The sequence below is a fragment of the Sapajus apella genome, unplaced genomic scaffold (genome assembly GCF_009761245.1).
Source record: "Sapajus apella isolate SASKATOON/1434 unplaced genomic scaffold, GSC_monkey_1.0 scaffold217, whole genome shotgun sequence".
NCBI classification, from domain to species: domain Eukaryota; kingdom Metazoa; phylum Chordata; class Mammalia; order Primates; family Cebidae; genus Sapajus; species Sapajus apella.
The window spans coordinates 683,568-697,711 of record NW_022437157.1 but is presented as its reverse complement, the minus strand read 5'-3'; the positions used below and the strand labels follow the sequence as shown (position 1 = coordinate 697,711).

The window sequence follows — 14,144 nt, the reverse complement described above, 5'->3', positions numbered from 1 at the left end:
ACATACCATGTAATTTACCTTCTAACCATTTTTTCAGTGTACAATTTCCTGTCATTAAGCACATTTACAGTGTTGTGTAAGCACCACCAACATCCATTTCCAGAACATTTTCATCATCCCAAACAGAAACTGTGCCCATTGAACCATAACTGCCCAACCTCCCTACCCCAACCCCTGGTAACTTCTATTCTACTTTCTGTTTCTATGAATTTGCTTACCTGTTTTTATGAATTTTTTTATGAATTTTATGAATTTTTTATGAACTTGCTTATCTGTTTTTATGAATTTTAGCTACCTCATATAGGTAAAATATTATATTTATTTCTCATTTCTGGCTTACTTCTCTTATAGTGGTTTTGAAGTTCATCTAATCAGAATTTTATTCCCTTTTAAGACTGAATAATATTCCATATGCATGTACATCATGGGTTATTTACCCAGTCATCTGCTGATGATCCACATGCTGAGGGAATAGTGCTGCTATGGGCCTGAGGGTACAAATGTCTGTGTGAGTTCCTGCTTTCAGTTCTTTTGGGTATATGCCCCAAAGTGGCGTTGTTGTCTTATACAGTAATTCTATTTTGACTTTCCTGAGGGACCACTATACCATTTCCACGGTGGCTGCACCACTGTTCACTCTCACCAGCAGTGCATAAGTGTTCCAATTTCTCCATATCTTCACCAACACTTGGCCTAGAGAAGTTTAGCATATATTCTTATTGGAATTCCTTATTTTTATGCCCTTATTTTATATCTTCTTTGGAGAATTGTCTATTTATGTCTTTTACCCATTTTTGAATGAGATTGTTCTGCTATTGCTGAATTGTGTTTCTTTACCTATCCTGGATATTAATTCTTGATCAGATATGTGATTGGCAAATACTTCCTCCTATTCTGTGCATTTTCTTTTTACTCTGTTAATAGTGTTCTTTGATGCAAAAAAGTTTTTAAATTTTGATGCAGCCTAATTTGTCATTTTTCTTATATTACTTGTGCTTTTCATCACCCGCCAAGAAACCACTATCAATTAGATTTGCCTCAGTATTTTCTTACAGTTTGTTTGTTTGTTTTTGTTTTCTTACAGAGTCTCACGCTTGTCACCCAGGCTGGCATAATCATGGCTCACTGCAATCTCCACCTCCCAGGTTCTATCACTTCTCTTGCCCCAGCCTCCTGAGTAGCTGGGATTATAGGTGCCTGCCACCAAGCCCGGCTATTTTTTTTTTTTTGTCTTTTTAGTAGAGACAAGGTTTCACCATGTTGGCCAGGATGGTATCAAACTCCTGACCTCTGGTGATCAGCCCGCCCCAGCCCGACAAAATGCTGGGATTACAGGCATGAGCCACTGAGCCGAGCCTTTCTTAAGGGGTTTACAGGTTCAACTCTTAAGGTTAGTTCTTTGAGTTATTCTGACTTAATTTTTGAAAAGAGTATAATGGAAGGGTATGAATTTTGTCCAGCATCATTCTTTTGTATGTGGATATCCAGGTTTCCAGCACCATTTGAGATGCGCCATGTGTTGGAGTGGGGCTGATACATTTGTAAGATGCAGTGAGCCCTGACACGTGGGAGCACCATGCATTTATTTACCTGTCTTTACTCCATAGTTGTTTTGAGAAGGCTTTCACTGACAAACCCAACAGAAATTAATATATGTGACTTCTCATAAAATCAAAATCAACTATAATTATAAATTTCAAAATGTTAAGACTGGGGCAAGACTGGAACAGACAAGCTGAAACACAGGCTGAAATGGAGGGTTTATGTTTACCTTGCTACAAATTCTGTTGACCCACAATCTCTTATGCTTATTGCATAGAAGCCACAGAGTGGGGTGAGAACTCACATAGTCAGTCCCTGGTTTTCTGCTTCAGAAACAATTTCAAATTCTCTGCTTAGATTAAGAAAATTAACTTAAAGATGTCGAATATGAAGTTGGCATCTATAATCTCAAAGAGTGAGTACAGTAGAGTCCACATCAGGAATCCAAGAAAATTATATCTTTTTACACAGAAATGGCCTCACTATGCACTGCAGAAGGGAGCAGGTCCCTTCAGGGGAACTTCATGATAGAGAAAAACTCTATATGATGTAGGTTTTCTGTTGCAGCCCCAAAATGAATTGTCCTTCTCTCTAACTACAGGCCTCACAAAGTTTTATAGCTACAATGATTTCAATAGGGCCAAGATTTTGGTTTTTTGATGTTGTTTATTTTGAGCTGCTGCCTAGGGCTTAAGAAAATGACTTGGATATTTTGCCAAAATGGTATTCTTTTTATGGAATTTGAAATCCATGAACACTCTGCTTTCCTGCTGTATCCCAGAGCAGGTTGAGTACCTTGCACTTCTTGTCAGAACTTCACTAGAAGTGGTAGAAGATTTGGACTTAGGGCCTCCCTCAATCTCTACCCTTCCTTTAATTCAGTGGATCACAAGCTGTTGTGGAAGGAGTTGTGTCTTGGGCCACAACTGACTTGATGAATATTAATAGCCAATATCTTGTAAGGAAGTCATGTGTGCATGTAACATCACTTCTGCATGCAGTGTCATGGGAGAGTGGGTTCCTGGTTCCCAGGTTAAAAGCCTAAGCGCTACAGGCATGGAGCTAGAGCTCTGGGGTGGGAGGGATGGCTGGGATAGAACCTAGTCTTGTCCTATAGTCCTGGGGCCTTTTCACTCCTCGCATGGTGGGTGGTGGGTATCTGGCAGGTGACGATGTTGATGGAGTCCAGGGAGGACACTGGTCAGGACTGGGAAAAGCAAGATTGGAGAGATAATTAAGGTGGACATTATTTTTTCTGAACGTAAGTCATGAAATCTGGAGAGCCTGAAGGAGTATCCCCCTACCCAAACCTGTTTTTCCTTTCCCGCAAGCCTTGTTTAGCCACAGGCCCAGTGCCAACACCAGGGGGCGATCACAACCCATGAAGGCACCGCGGAGCTGGGTTGTTTGTGGTTGACTCCTGGGTGCCTGACCTAACGAGGGGAGCCAAGACCCTGCAGCCAGCTGGCCTGGTTTCAACCTGCAGTTCTGGTCCTACTGACACTTTCCCTCCTGGTGCCTCAGTTTCTTCGTCTGTGAAATGGTGAGGACATTGCAGCACTTACCTCTGGGGCGAGTTTCTCAACAGCAGCACTATTAACAATTTGGGACAGAGAGTCCCTTGTGGAGTGGGCTGTCCTATGCATTGTGGGAGCTGTGCCAGGAGCACCCCACTCACCCCCTCCCACCAATCCCCATGTGACAACCAAAAATATCCCAGGATCTTGAGGTCCCTTTGTGTCTGGAAGCTGCGCTTAGGCACTTTCCCACCTGACACTTCATCTCATCTATGAGATTGTCTGTGGATCTTATGCTTTGGTCCACATAAAGTCACTTTAAAAGGATTCTGTCCATCTTTTAAACAAGTCAATTTTCTTCCTTTATCTCTGCATTCAGTTAATCCTTGCACACCCTTTGTTTAGTATATCTTGAAATGTGTCAGTTCCAATTCTAGTAGTAATTCATGATACTGGCTATGACCTCAGTAGAGCTCTGTTCCTTTAGCACAGGGAATGTGTTCTCGATTCTGCTCTGGATGATGTAAATCAATTTATTTTACTTTACTTGTTTGAGATGTTCTTCCTCATCTGTCAAATGTAAATGTGGACATGGCTTGAACTAGAAAGTGGTTTTATTTCTTCATTTCCCTGATATTTGTTGTATTCTTACTACAAGTCAAATACATGGTATAATATTGCTTCCTTGATCACACCACATCAGATGAGAAAATTAGACATTATAACCAGGTGTAGGGGCACACACCTGTAGTCCTAGCTACTCGGAGGGCTGAGGCAGGAGAATTGCTTGAGCCCAGGAGTTAGAGGTTACAGTGAGGTATGATATCACCAATGCATTTCAGCCTGGGCAACAGACCCTGTCTCTGAAAAAAAAAAAGTAAATACATTGTGAGCTGCCTGCGTGGACTCTGTGTCTCACAAGATCCATGTCCTGTAATTTTTCTAAATGGCATCTCTGTGTGGTTTTCATGAATGTGTGTCTGGTGTTTCTTTTCTATCCTTTTACTTTCAGCGTTTCTGTACCTGCTACTGAAATTATGGCTTTTGTAAACAGAATACAGGCAATTATGTATTGACTTGTTTTTCCCCCTCTGCACTATTTGACTTGTCATTGGAGTGTGTGAGTCCATTATGTTTAATGTCATTGTTGACCTCATTGGGCTTAAGTCTGTACATTGTCATTTGCTGCCTTCTAATATTATGTCTTTTTGACCCAACTATTTTTCTTCTGTTGCCTTCTTTAGATGAATAAAAAAGTTTGCATTATTGTAGTCTTCTGAATAAGTGTTCTGGTTACAACTTCTCTTATTATTTATTTATTTGAGAAAGCACAATAATTCATGACTTATTATAACCAACAGCAGAGCGTAACTTCCCTGACTTCCATTTACCTGTGCAGACAGCCCAGGGGAGAATCAGTGCTCTGGCTCTGAGACACAGGGGGTGGAAGCAGGAGAGTAACTGGGTGGTGAAGCTGTAGCTGCAGAGGCATCCGGGCCCCTCACCTGCACTCCTCATAGATGTCTCCTCCACTGAATGCCTGCAATGCCCTCTCCTCCGTATGCTCCTGCCAGAGTCTCCCCGTCTCCACGGACAGCAGCTCCACCCTTCTACTCACTCGGTCCAACACCGTGGGTGTCCTTGATTCTTCTTTCTCACACCACAGATATAATCCATTAGCAAGTGCTGTGAAGTCCATCTTCAAATTCATCCGGAATCCCATCACTTCCCACCATTTCCCCTGCTCACACCCCAGTCAAGGTAACCAGCATCTCCATCCTGGAATACTGCGCTCCTTCCCCAGCATTTCCCTACTGCCTCACTTGTCCCCCACCTCTCAATTCTGTTCTCAGCACAGCAGCCGGAGAGAAGCTTTCAAAGTATAAGTCCCAGCATGTCCCACTTTTCAAAACTGTCCTTCAACTCTCCATGTCATTCATAGCAAATGAAAAAGCCCTTCCCACCCCCTCCAGGCCTCCCTGCTCTGGCCACACCTCTGACCTCATTTCAGTTTCTCTCTGTCCAGCCCTGCTGGCCTCTTCCTCCTTCCAGGAACACAGACACTTTCCTGCCCTAGTGCATCTGCACTGAAGCTTCCTGCCTGAAAACAGCTTTCCCAGTCATCCTTGGGGACAGCTCCTCACATTCCTCAAATCTTCACTCAAAGGTCACATTTGCAACGAGGCCCATGCTGACCACCCAGCACAGCAGCCACCCCCCTGTGCCCACAGCCCACACTCTGGATCACCTGCCCCACAGCACTTGCCACCTTCTCACTCAAGCATTTTCTGCTCTTACTCTGCTTATACTGTATCTATCATCTGCCTACAGAGGTGTCCAGTCTTTTGGCTTTCTTGGGCCACATGGGAAGAATTGTCTTGAGCCACACATAAAACATACTAATGACAGCTGATGAGCAGAAAAAAAATCAAAAAAAGAAAGAAAATGTACATGCCTCATTTTTATAGTATCTGCCACCACAGATTAGCAAAAGCATCCTCACATTTGAAGCTGTCCTGGGCCACATGCAGTCTGTGAGCCATAGGTTGGACAAGCTTGCATCTAGAACATATACACCGGAAGGCTGGAAAGTTTTCTGTTTTTACTTTCATGATGTTTTCTGAATGCAAAACCAGTCATATACCTAGCAGACAACAAATGTTAGTTGAATGATCACTGTAGGGAACCTCCCTATTCTAAAAGCAATATCTTTATTAATGTAGCCTCTGGCCAAATGCTGTTTTTTGGTAGTTACAGAGCAACATCATCTCACACTGACATCAGTGCTGCCAGAGCTTTTCTCACTCGGGCTGCGTGTGTGCCCTCCCTCCCTCCCTCCTCCCACACCAACCCTCCTGCACGCTGTGGCACACAACCATATTTTTCTCTTCAGGAAAGATAATGCTAGGCTTACGGGTCCAATTTTCCAACCATATATGAATATAAGTTAGACTCTGTTTTATAAATCCATGAGTTTGGACTGGAGACAGCACCAGGATTACTACGACTCAGGCGGGAAGAAGAGTAGGAGAGAGAGCAGAAGAGTTCCAACAGAAAGTTACCTACGATGAGAAACTACAGGAGCCCGCCTTTCTGCAAGTATCAGAATCTGCTTTAAGAAGGTTGGGGAAAAGATAGAAAATACAGTCCAGGAAGAGACCTGGAAGAAGGGTGAGAGGGACAGGGGAATGAAAATGTGTCTCCTGATACAAGAACTTTTATCTGTGCAGACCACCATAGGTGACATCCATGTCCCTGTGATCATAGGTTGTGGTGGGACAAGCAAGGGTCTACTGAAGGGCTAAGGTCAACAGCTGCAAAGATGACCCAGCTGAGCAGTGACCACATAAAGCTAACCGTGGCCTGAGCACCCACTGGACACAGCTCTATCTACTCCCTCCCCTGCAACAAATCGACACAAGCAACACATGGACTGTGGAAGGTTCTCAGGTCTTGCATTTATTTTGTCTCTGAAATTTCAGTAATTTTTTCTTTTAATTAACCCATTGCCTCTCATAGAAATAATCTGACAAAATAAATTATATTAAGATTCTAATTTTAACAGGAAAGTACGAAGTTACAGCTCAGTGCACCATGAAGTTGAGAGATAGAGATGGAGACATCCCAGCCCCAGGCCTCTGGAACAGGAAAGGTGACCAGGGAAGGAATGCAGGTTAGCATGGGGAAGGGGTCATGGTGGACACGGGGCTGGGCTTGTCTCCCCACCTCCTCACATTATGCCTATAGGGACACAGACACATTCAGATGCCTTTGCAGAAAGAGAAGTCAGGGTTCTTGAAGTCACAAACGGAGAGTGTGTATAAATCTTACCTCTCAGTCCCACACAAGGCAGCTGTCTCACACTATATAAAAAAAATCATGAACAATTTTATATCAGTCACACTTTAAACCAGCTAAGTCCATCCAAGTCAAAGAAACCCCATAACACAGCTGTTCTCAATGTTCCCCCCAACAACCCACACACATCAGCCCCTCCCCCAGGATCCCACCTTTACAAGCCATGAGAGACGCATCAGAGCCCTAAGCACTGTCGCTGCCTGGGGTAGAACAAAAACAGAAACTGGTCAGAGCCCACAGGAAACGCCGCTAGAGGAGGAATTGTGGGCTGGGTGAGCTCCGCCATGGGCTCCCAACCACAATACCCGAATGAGCTCAGGAATCAGCCGCCTTCATACTTACTTGCAGCCTGAGAGTAGCTTCCTCGTTTTTTATCTGTGGGAAGAAAATGTCCTGTGAGAAGTCAGAAAGATGGCAGGGCCATGAGGTCCTAGAGGATCTCCTAGTCTTGGAACCCAGAGAAGTTTCTGGAAATGTGTGACTAAAGACTCAGGGAAGGATCAGGAAACACAAGGAAAGCAGCTGTGGGTCCTGGACCAACTGCCCTCCTAAGGACTGTCCCTAAGGATGTTCCCTTGTGACCTGTGACTGCTGGGATCAGGTCCCCATCACCACAGTCATCAAGGTGATACATCTGTCCTTCATTGTCACAGGTGCTTTACAAAAGAGTAAGTGCTGGCACACAGGGCCCAGGCTGGGTCGGCTCATGAGTGTGGATGATGCTTCTCAGTAACCAGGCAGGACACACCTCCACCTGGGGCTTGAAACCCTCAGTGGGACAAGAAATCTCAGACCCCACTCCTAACCCCTTCCTCACCTGAGCTCTTCTTCCTCCACATCACAGCAGTGACCACAGCTCCAGTGACTACAGCTCCAAGGACAGCCAGGCCAGCAATGATGCCCACGATGGGGATGGTGGGCTGGGAAGACAGCTCTGGGAAAGGAGGGGAAGGTGAGAGGCCCTGACCACCAGGCCCCAGCCCTGACCCTGCTGAAGGGCTGTAGAGGGGATCCTGCTTTCCCTAAGAGACATGACACCCCATCCCCTCCTTACCCCATCCTCTCCTTACTCCATCCCCTACTTACCCCATCTCAGGGTGAGGGGCTCGGGTAGCCCCTCGTGGTGCACATGGCATGTGTATCTCTCCTCCTCTCCAGAAGGCACCACCACAGCTGCCCACTTCTGGAAGGTTCCATCCCCCGTAGGCCTGGTCTCTACCAGCTCCACGTCCTGGGTCTGGTCCTCCCCATCCCGCTGCAAGGTCAGTGTGATCTCTGCAGGGTAGAACCCCAGGGCCCAGCATCTCAGGGTGGCCTCATGGTCAGAGACGGTGTGGTAGGTCATGTGTGTCTTGGGGGGCTCTGTAGGGAAGAGTCAGAAAATTGAGGCATTTTGCATCTCTCATGGGACACCCTAGCAGCTCCAATGTGACCATCCTGAGAATGGACAGGACACCTGGGGTAGGGAAGGGAGCACAGAACCCAGACACCAGCCTGGACACAGGCACCTGGGATAATGTCCTGTTCCTTGGAAAGTTCTAGTCTCAGGGGGGATCCGGGACTTCTGGTCCTGATCTGAGTGGAGGCCAAGGGACTCAGAGGAGCTGGAGTCAGACCCCCGCACACATTGAGTGTGAAGCAGAGGACAAGGCAGGAGGGAAAAAATCCTGGTGCCCAACGGTGCTGTGGGGTCACAGGGAACCCCTGATCACTGTTCCAGGAATTGACTTCCCCTCCTTTCCCTCAGAGACTGCAATCCTTAATTGTATCAGAGAACAGGGGAGGCCCTCAGAGTCACTCTCTGGTACAGGATCTGGAAACCCAGGAGGATTCCTCTCCCTCAGGACCGGAGGGAGGGAAATATTCTAGTGTTGGTCCCATTTTCCTCCCCTCCTTCTACAAGGCCAGCCTGGGAGGTCTACAGGCAATCAATGAGGTTCCCCCGGCCCCAGGTACCTACGCGCTGCAGCGTCTCCTTCCCGTTCTCCAGGTGTCTGCGGAGCCACTCCAGGCACTCGCCCTCCAGGTAGGCTCTTGTCCTCTCAGCCACATTGGCCTCCTCGAACTTGCGCTGGGTGATCTGAGCCGCAGTGTCCGCAGCGGTCCAGGAGCGCAGGTCCTCGTTCAGGGCGATGTAATCCTTGCCGTCGTAGGCGTACTGGTGATACCCGAAGAGGAGGCGCCCGTCCGGCCCCAGGTCGCAGCCATACATCGTCTGGAGCGCGTGAGACCCTGGCCCCGCCCCCGCGTCAACCCCGCCCACCGAGCCCCGCCCCGCCCAACCCGCGGGGATTTTGGCTTAAACTGAAAATGAACCGGGTAACTAACTGAGCCCGAGTTTCTCCCGGGTCGAGGGTCTGGGCGGGTCCCGCAACTTCGGCGTGAATCTTGGACCCAGAGACTCAGGGTGACCCGGGCCGTGCGTGGGGAACAGGGAGAGGCCGTGACTTGCGCCCCGGGCCGTGGTCACTCACCGGCCTCGCTCTGGTTGTAGTAGCCGAGCAGGGTCCGCAGTCTCACTCGGTCAGCCTGTCCTGGGCCTTGGAGAGCCGTGTGTTGTGGTCCCAGTACTCCGGCCCCACCGTCTCCATCCACGGCGCCCGCGGCTCCTCTCTCGGAATCGCGGCGTCGCTGTCGAACCGCACGAACTGCGTGTCGTCCACGTAGCCCACAGAGATGTACCGGGGCTCCCCGCGGCCGGGCCGGGACACGGAGGTGTAGAAATACCTCATGGAGTGGGAGCCTGGGGGCGAGGAGGGGTGAGACCCGCCGGACCCTCCTCCCGGCGCTGCTCCTCGGGTCCTGCCTCCCTGCCGGGCGGGCGCCTCGCTCCTCCCCGCACAGGCGGTTTCCCTCCCGACCCCGCACTCACCCGCCCAGGTCTCTGTCAGGAGCAGGGACCCAGAGAGCAGCAGGAGGAGGGTTCGGGGCGCCATGATCGTCATCCCGCAGAGTCTGGGGAGAATCTGAGTCCGGGTGGGTGACTGGGGACTTTAGAACCAGGACCGCGGCGACGCTGATTGGCTTCTCTAGAAACCCGGCACCCAATGAGAGTGGGAACTGGGGATGCGTCATGAGTATCCAGGAAGAAGGACCCGACACAGGTTGGGAGAGGAAGAGAAGCTGCGGAGATGGGGAATCCCCATCGCTGAGCCTCCGCAATCGCCTTCAGGGACTGAGACCCTGAGAGCCATCCCTGGGGCCCTGGGACTTCGCCCTGACCCTGCTCCACCTGTGCCAAGCGCTCTGTCTCAATGTCTCCCTGAGTCTTGGCCCAGGAGCTGCTGAGAAACCAGAGAGAAATCCTCAGCATGGGCCCCGTCCCTCTCCCTTCACTTGTCATCCCTGCATCCCGGTACCTGAACTGGACTCCCCGCCTTCCACTCCTTACCTGTCCCCCTGGACTCTTCTAGAAGAATACTTACCCCGGGAAGTTTGTTACCAGAGAGTGAGCTCGCTCTGGGAATGGAGGTGTAGAGACAGGGTTTTTTTGTTGTTGTTGTTGTTCAAATCTGAAGAATTTTTGCCTGAGAGCATGAGATAGCATAGAGGCAAGTTTGCTTTCTGTTTATTAACTACAGTGGGTAGCAGAATCTGGACAACTCCTGAATAATCGGGAACCTAATTGGCAAAAACTGTGATTTGGCCCCTTCATATATAAATGTGTCTAAAAGCATAAAAACAGGACTCACAAAGCTCCTGTTTCACTTTCCCAGGCAATGTATCTGTGACCCCCGCTTGTTGTATTTTAAATTTACCTCACTCCGTAGACCTGAGTTTCCCTGTGAATCCAGGACATCTCAGCACAAAGTACACACTGTGTTACCGTATGTTGCAACCAGGAGCCAGTACAGACTTCATTCACCTCACAGTCGCAAGTGTTCAGTGCAGTCACAATGCCCCTCACCAGTGCTCATGCACTGCCTGTTTTTAGGAAGTGTCCACATCTAAGTGGGGTGTTTATTTTGTAGGAACACTTAGCATTTTCTAAAGCTGATTAACATAAGCAACAATTAGTTTTTAGGCAGACCTACATAAGATATTAAAGGCCAACTGCAAAGAACACCCTGAGAAGCTCTGTAGTTGGGTGTATTAAAAATCTATAAAACAATGTGTTTAAACCTGAGAATTCTGCTGCCTTCTAATTCTTTCCCTCTGCTCCTTCTCCTCACCTCCTCCTTCTCCAGCCCTTCCCTCCATCCCTCTCATCCCTAAGCCCTTCCTCTCCCTTCATTCCCACCACTCTGTCACTCCTGAATAGTGGCTCTAGCACTGTCCCATTACCTGCTACATGACTGTTCTCTCCACAGTGGTCCTGCTACTGTCAGTCAGAATGTGTCATTTCTCCACATAAAACACTCCAGTGGCTCCACCTCCGTCTTGCGAAGCTTCTAGAATGTCAGGCACGTGAATATATGAGGGCATCCCTGGTTCAGTGTAGGCACTAAATTAATTTTTGTTGACTGAGTGATTGAAACATGAGTGGGCTAAAATGGACCACAGAAAATTACAAAATGTAAAACACTGAGAAAGTTAAGACAGATTTTATGTAACTAGTGTGCATATCAATTCATGAATTCATTTCATGAGTCTGTTGAGCCTGTGTATGTATTTTATAAGACTGGGTAACAAATTACTGCAAACATTGGCTTTAAACAACAACTATTTATTGTTGATTTATTTATTTTTAGAGACAGAGTCTCCCTCTGTCATCCAGGGTGAAGTGCAGTCACATGATCATGGGACACTGCAGCCTCAAACTCCTGGGCTCAAGCGATCCTCCTGCCTCAGTCTTCAGAGCAGCTAGGACAGCAGGCAAGTGCCACCACGCCCAGCTAATTAAAAAAAAAATGTAGAGACAAGTGTCTCACTACATTATCCTGGCTGGTCTCAAACTCCTGGCTGCAAGTGATCCCCCTGTGTCAGCTCCTCAAATGTTAGGATTACAGGTGTGCACTACCTCTCCTGGCCAAACAACATCCATTGAGCAGTTTATAGTTCCTTAGTCAGAAATCTGGGCATGATGTGGATGGAATCTCTGTTCTGTGCTTCCCAAAGCTGTGTTTTCGTTTTGAATCCTCCTTCAGGCTTATACAGAGGTGGAAGAATGCAGTTTCTGGCACTTGTAAGACTGAGGTTACTGTTTCTTGCTGGCTGTCAATGTAGAGAACAGGGAAGGCTGTGCTCAATTCCTGGTGCCCACCAGCATTCTTGCCTACACAGCCCCTTTATTTTCAAAGCCCACAGTAGAGGAAACCCCTCATGTTGAATCGCTCTCACACTGTGAATCTCTATCCTCAGGAAGGACCCAGTCCTTTCCTAGGCTCACCTGATTAGGACAGTCTACTCAGAATAAAACCAGCCTAAAGTCAAATAATTGATGCCCTTAATTATATCTGCTGAATCCCTTCACAGCAGCCCCTGCATTAGAGTTGGTTGAATAACTGGGGGAGGGTTAATGACCAGGAGGTGGTTGTTGGGGGCCGTCATAGAATCAGCCTAGCAAGGTTTGGATCTTCCTTTTATGTTTAATTGAGACACAGTTGGAAATTGAAGTTCAAGTAAAGTGATCATTGTGAACAGTAACAAAATACATCCTCTTCAGTCATGGAAATTCTCCTTATGTTTTACATCTAAGTTACATGTTTAATATCTTATAGTTAATTTAGGCCTGGTCTGTTTGCTCATGTCTGCAATACTAGCACTGTGGAAGCAGAGGAAGGCAGATTGGTTGACTCCAGAAGTTCAAGGTCAGCATGGGAAACATGGTCAAACCCCCGCCTCTACAAAAAAAAATTAGAAAATTAGCCAGGCATGGTGGTTCATGCCTGTAGTCCCACCTACTCAGGAGGCTGAGGTCACAGGACCCCGTGAGCCCAGGAGGTCGACACTGTAGTGCATGGTGATCATGCCACTGCACTCCAGCCTGGGTGACAGAGCGTGACCCTGTCTCAATAATAATAGTAATGATGATGATAAATTTAGAACAAATGCAAATTAATGTCTAAATTAATGTATAATAATACATACTTTCTTGTGAAAATTATTTACTATTGCATAACAAATTATGTAAAATTTAGCAGCTCAACACAACAAATATTCATCATCTCCCACAGTTTCCAACAGTCAGGAATCTAGGAGAGGTTTCCCTGAGTGCTTCTGGCTGAGTTCCTCTCACAAGGTTGTAGTCCAGCTGTCAGCCAGGGCTCCATCATCAGAGTTTTTCCCTGGGGCTGAGGATACACATGAAACGTGGCTCAGTCACATGGCTGTTGGAAAAGGCCTAGTTCCTTGTTGTCTGGTCTCAGAAGGCCTCAGTTCTTAGCCACATGGACCTTCCTGCAGGGCAGATTATAGCACAGCAACTGGCTTCCCCCAGAGCTCACGATCCCAGAGACAGAGAGAGAGAAAGTGGAAGCTGCAGTGAGTTTTACATTCTACACCCAGAGTCACGAACTGTCATGTCATCATTACTCTATCTGTTAGAAGTTGTATTAGCTGGTTCTCGCAGTGCTATAAAGAAATATGTGAGACTGGGTATTTACAAAGGAAAGAAGTTTAATTGACTCACAGTTCTTCATGGCTGAGATGGCTGCCCCAGGAAACTTACAATCACGGCAGAAGTGGAAGCAAACATATCCTTCCCGTGGTGGTAGGAGACAGAAATGCAGAGTGAAGGAGGAACCCCTTGTAAAACTATCAGATCTCATGAGAATTCACTCACTATCATTAGAACACCAAGGGGGGCAGGGCGTGAATGGCTCATGCCTATAATCCCAGCACTTTGGATGGCAGAGGCGGGCAGACCACGAGGTCATGAGTTCGAGACCAGCCTGACCAAACATTTTGAAACCCTGTCTCTACTAAAAATACAAAGAGTAGCCGTGAATGGTGCCACACTCCTGTAATCCCAGATACTCAGGAGGCTGAGACAGGAGAATCCCTTCAACCCAGGAGGCAGAGGTTGTGGTGAGCCGAGATTGTGCCATTGCACTCCAGCCTGGGCATCAGAGCAAGACTCCATCTCAAAAAAAACAAAAACAAAAACAAAAAACCCAGCTTGTGGGAACTGTCCCCACGATCAAATCACCTCCCGTGTGGTCCCTCCCTGAATATGGGGTGATTACAATTCACATGAAAATTCAAGATGAGATTTAAGTGGGAACACAGAGCCAGGCCATATCACAAGTACGTTGTTAAGTCCAAGCCACACTCAAGAGAGTGAAG

The 14,144-nt window shown here is 47.4% G+C and overlaps 2 protein-coding genes across 4 annotated transcripts in view; both read right to left on the bottom strand.

Annotated features, from left to right (window-relative positions):
• LOC116544450 (HLA class I histocompatibility antigen, alpha chain F-like) overlaps positions 1–14,144 on the bottom strand; it is a 169,310-nt gene that overhangs the window by 43,176 nt on the left and 111,990 nt on the right. The gene's annotated exons all lie outside the window — the stretch shown is intronic.
• LOC116544448 (saoe class I histocompatibility antigen, A alpha chain-like) overlaps positions 6,491–14,144 on the bottom strand; it is a 187,248-nt gene continuing 179,594 nt past the window's right edge. Inside the window, exons 1-8 of one of the 3 annotated variants that reach the window (XM_032270847.1) lie at positions 9,790–10,023; positions 9,392–9,660; positions 8,878–9,149; positions 8,004–8,283; positions 7,724–7,851; positions 7,260–7,292; positions 7,070–7,117; positions 6,491–6,922 (exon numbers count right to left, since the gene is read on the bottom strand). In XM_032270847.1, the coding sequence (XP_032126738.1) occupies positions 6,887–6,922; positions 7,070–7,117; positions 7,260–7,292; positions 7,724–7,851; positions 8,004–8,283; positions 8,878–9,149; positions 9,392–9,660; positions 9,790–9,992 (1,269 nt within the window). In that variant the 5' untranslated portion in view covers positions 9,993–10,023 and the 3' untranslated portion in view covers positions 6,491–6,886. Of the gene's footprint in view, positions 6,923–7,069; positions 7,118–7,259; positions 7,293–7,723; positions 7,852–8,003; positions 8,284–8,877; positions 9,150–9,391; positions 9,661–9,789; positions 10,024–14,144 lie in introns of those variants that run through there. The other 2 variants (XM_032270840.1, XM_032270844.1) reach the window with 2 other exon arrangements.